The sequence below is a fragment of the Austrofundulus limnaeus genome, unplaced genomic scaffold, assembly GCF_001266775.1.
Source record: "Austrofundulus limnaeus strain Quisiro unplaced genomic scaffold, Austrofundulus_limnaeus-1.0 Scaffold569, whole genome shotgun sequence".
Lineage (NCBI taxonomy): Eukaryota > Metazoa > Chordata > Actinopteri > Cyprinodontiformes > Rivulidae > Austrofundulus > Austrofundulus limnaeus.
This window is the reverse complement of record NW_013952971.1, coordinates 266604-271016: the sequence shown is the minus strand read 5'-3', so window position 1 is coordinate 271016 and position 4413 is coordinate 266604. Positions and strand designations below refer to the sequence as shown.

The 4413-nt window shown below is 48.2% G+C and overlaps 1 protein-coding gene across 1 annotated transcript in view; it reads left to right on the top strand.

The window, feature by feature from the left end:
* The window catches only part of LOC106530872 (heterogeneous nuclear ribonucleoprotein L-like), a gene marked incomplete at its 5' end in the record, with an annotated part of 32825 nt that overhangs the window by 26487 nt on the left and 1925 nt on the right, over positions 1–4413 (top strand). Inside the window, 3 exon segments of the mRNA XM_014026582.1 lie at positions 3413–3611; positions 3753–3810; positions 3885–3983. Coding sequence (XP_013882036.1) covers positions 3413–3611; positions 3753–3810; positions 3885–3983 — 356 coding nt within the window.

The following is a 4413-nucleotide window of genomic DNA, read 5'->3' as shown; positions in this document are numbered from 1 at the left end:
CTCCATGTCACGCCCCCAGCCTACCCTACCCCCCAGCCCATGAGAACCGCAGACCACCAGCGCACCAGAGGCCCCCAGCCCAGAGCCAGACACCAGGGCACACACCGGCCCAGGGCTCTTCCTGAATCTGAGATTCGACTATCCGACGGACCCTCAACTCCAGGACTCCTGTATAGACTTTACCAGGGAAGCCCAGAAGTGTGATCCCCCTATAGTTGGAACACACTCTGTGGTCCCCCTTTTTAAATAGGGGGACCACCACCCCGGTCAGCCAATCCAGGGGAACTGCCCCCTGATGTCCACGCGATATTGTAGAGTTGCATCAACCAACGCAACCCCACAACATCCATAGCCTTAAGGAACTCCGGGTGAATCTCGTCCATCCCCGGCGCCCAGCCACAGAGGAGCTTTTTAACCACCTCGGTGACCTCGGCACCAGAGATTGGAGAGTCCGACCCAGGGTTCTCAGGCTSTGCTTCCTTATGGAAAGACGTGTCAGTAGGATTGAGGAGGTCTTCGAAGTATTCCGCCGACCGACCCACAACGTCCCAAGTTGAGGTCAGCAACGTACCATCCCCACCATAAATAGTGTTGGTGGCGAACCACTCCCCCCCACCCCGAGAAGCCGGATTGTGGACCAGAATCACCTCAAAACCGTATGGAAGTCTTTTTCCATGGCCTCACCGAAGTCCTCCCACGCCTGAGTTTTTGCCTCAGCGACCACCCGAGCCACAATCCGCTTGGACAGCCGATACCTATCGACTGCTTCCAGAGTCCCACAGGCCAAAAAGACCCAATAGGACTCCTTCTTCAGCCTGACAGCATCCCTCACCACCAGTGTCCACCAGCGTGTTCCGGGATTGTTGCCACGACAGGCACCGAAAACCTTAYGGCCACAGCTCGGGTAAGCCACCTCGACAATGGAGGTATGGAACATGGCCCACTTGGACTCGATGTCTCCCACCTCCCCCAGAACGTGTTCAAAGTTCTCCCAGAGGTGTGAGTTGAAACTCTGTCTGATGGGAGACTCTGACAGACGTTCCCAGCAGACCCTCACTATATGTTTGGGTCTGCCAGGCCTGACCGGCATCGTCCCTCACCAATGGAGCCAACTCACCACCAGGTAGTGGTCAGTCGACAGCTCTGCCCCTCTCTTCACTTGAGTGTCCAAAACATGTGGCCGCAGATCAGATGAAATGACAAAGTCGATCATCGAACTGCGGCCTAGGGTGTCCTGGTGCCAAGTGCACATATGGACACCCTTATGCCTGAACATGGTGTTCGTGATGGACAATCCGTGACGAGCACAGAAGTCCAACAAAAAAACACCGCTCTTGTTCAGATCGGGGAGGGGGGGCGTTCCTCCCAACCACGCCTCTCCAGGTCTCACTGTCATTGTCCATGTGAGCGTTGAAGTCCCCCAGCAGAAAGAGGGAGTCCCCGTTAGGAGCGCTCTCCAGCACCCCTTCCAAGGACTCCAAAAAGGGTGGGTAATTTGAACTGCTGTTAGGCGCATAGGCACAAAAAACGGACTACTTTTTATTTATTTATTTATTTATTTATTTGTTTATTTATTTATTTATTTTGTTACGATTCTGTTTATAAGTGTTAACGTAACCGTGGTTGGCCAGTTTGCTGGAAACCTCTTGGGATATCTGCTTAACTTTGTCTCTCCAGAAAGTGTTTGCAAGCTCTGCGTATCCCAAGACAGTCAACGCTTCATCTCATTCTCCAGCCCCAGAAATGATCAATTCCCATTCTTATTCTTCATTCACTGAGAGGGTCAATGTTTCATGCAGTGTGGTTGTGTGGTTCAGTCTTCTCTGGGCTGTTGTGTTTGTGGGCAGGGGCTATGTGCTTAGCTCATGCTGTGCGGGTGTGTTCTCATCTGCTTTTTGTGGGCAAAGCTCTCCTGTGGGGGTACCCACTTGTGGATGGGAGATTTGTGGTGTCTGCGTTTGGGGACATGTGTCCAATGTTTGGCTGAGAGTGGCCTTATGGGGAATTCATGTAGGGGCTTGTGGGGAGTGGGAGGTCCATGGAGTTGAGACTGGGGCTCACTGGGGGTGTTGCAACTGGTTTAACATTGAGCTGCTCGGATTGGCTGGCTCGTTTGAATCATGGGTTTTTCTGACCACTTTTCTGGATGGAGTTGGGGTTGGCATTTGGGCAAGTGTCATTCAAGTGTTGCCTGGCCCTCGTCCAGGCTGATGAGCAGCCCTGCTACTGTGGTGGTTTGGCTGTCTGCTCCTCTCTACCCCAGAGCAAAGTGTTGCCCTTCCTGGTGTGGTGGGCTTTACCTCGACCTGGGAGTATAGATTTTGTATGCTACTGAGAGGATCTGGTCGGTTGCCTGTCCACCATGTTTCTTCAAGAAGGTCCAGAGGATATTTTCTCACTATGTATCTCTGGCAGTGTTTGATAAGACACCATTCTACAATGTCTCTCTGAGAGGTTCTTAAAGAACACATCTCCACACTTTGTCTGCAAGAGCATCCAGAATTGTTCAGTTCCTTTATTGGCTCTCAAGGAGGAAATTTGTTTTGCAGCCTGGCATTTCAAACATACAAACAGCTGACAGGTGAGTCTGACTGACTGGAGASTAAGAGCTGTCTGAGGAAAGGATGATAAAAACACAGAACACAAGATGGAGACAGAGCACAAGACACAGATCATTATAGAGCCATTTCATTTGAGCCATATTTGGCTCAAATTTGGGATGGTAATAAATCACAGTGATCTCCAACAAACAGTCAATTCAAATATTTATTTAAATTGGACGGCATGTGGCAAGCCCTTTCATAGTTTATCCAGGAACTATTCTAGTTCATTTTGTTGTTATGTTTGTTTGTGTGTTTTTCTTGTTTTCAGTTAATTCCCCAGTGTTTCCACTCAGTGTTTTTCTCAGTCATGCTCCTCATCTCACTTGTTTCTCATTCCCATTAGTCTCAGCTGCAGCCACTTACCTCTTCACTCCTAGCACATTTAAACTGCTGACTTCATCGCATTCTCGTCTGATGTTTTTTATTTAGTATTTTGCTGCCACTTCAAATTATTTTCCTTTATCCCTGAGTTCTCTGTGAGAGTCTGCATTCTTAKGTCCTGATTCCAAAAACTCACAAACTTTGACAGAATTACAGAACAAAACAGGAAGACCATGACAGCACACGACTCTAGAGGCTATTTCGTTCCATTTTCCATAACCTAAACCCATAATATCCAAGGATTATCTTCACCTGAAGTTTACATTTTTTTATTCTAACGTTAGAACATTGAATGGTAAACTGATTACTGCCTCTACCTCCAGCCACCCCTAAATGACCAGTACCAGTTCATGATCTCATGTAGCTGTCTCTTCTCTGACAAATAAACTGTTCAACTTGTACAACTGTTGTGTTTTTGTCTCTCCCAGTGTTTCCAAACAGCAGGCAGTGATTCCCAGTCAGGTGTTTGAGCTGGCTGACGGCAGCAGCAGCTATCAGGACTTCAGTCTGACCAGAAACAACCGCTTCAGCAGCACTCACAGCAACAGGAACATCATCCAGCCTCCAGCTGCTGTGCTGCACTTCTACAATGCGCCCCCCACCCTCAGCCAGCAGCAGCTGCTCAAGGTGAGGCCACACCTGGGTGACCTGTCATCCTCTGCACTGTCATAACCAATACTTAATCCTTAAAACTGKATTTAAAATCCCTTTCTTGTGTTTACATAAAAAATGAAACCATCATTTGATTTCTGTCCTCTTTCCCATCAGTTGTGCTCTGAACACAATGTTCCTCCCTTCACCAAGTTCAAAGTGTTTGATGCCAAACGTAAGTTGCAGGTTGCTCAGCAGAGGTAAAAACTYTTCTTCCTCTTCCTCACTGCTGTCCTTGTCTCCATGCAGCCAGCTCAAAGACTCTGTCAGGTCTTCTGGAGTTTGACAGTAAAACTGAAGCTGTTGAGGCTTTGACTGTCCTCAACCACCACCAGATCAGAATACCCAGTAAGTGATGTATTTATCTCACGCATCGCTTAACAAGCACGGTCAGAATGGCTCAGTCGAAGTCCGTACCYGAATCCGAGAGTCTGTTGTGAATCAGCGTACAGAGAGGCTCTCCATCCCGTCTGTCTGAGCTGCAGCTACGCAGAAGAGAAGTTCAGTCTGTAGAAGTGGGTCAGAGTCTGACCTCACAGTTCTGCTCCCCCTTGTTGGTTCAGCACATCACCTGTAAAATACTTCAATATTGTAGAGAAGTTGAAGGTGGATGATTTGATAACTGTTGATTGAAGTGGTGATAGTTTGATTTAAACTGTAGGGGTGCAACGATACAGAAAATTCACGATTCGATTCAGTTCGATGCTTTATGGTACGTTCACACCAAACATGATTTCAGCGTCAGGAGCAGCAGGTTTACATACAAAGTCTATGGTGG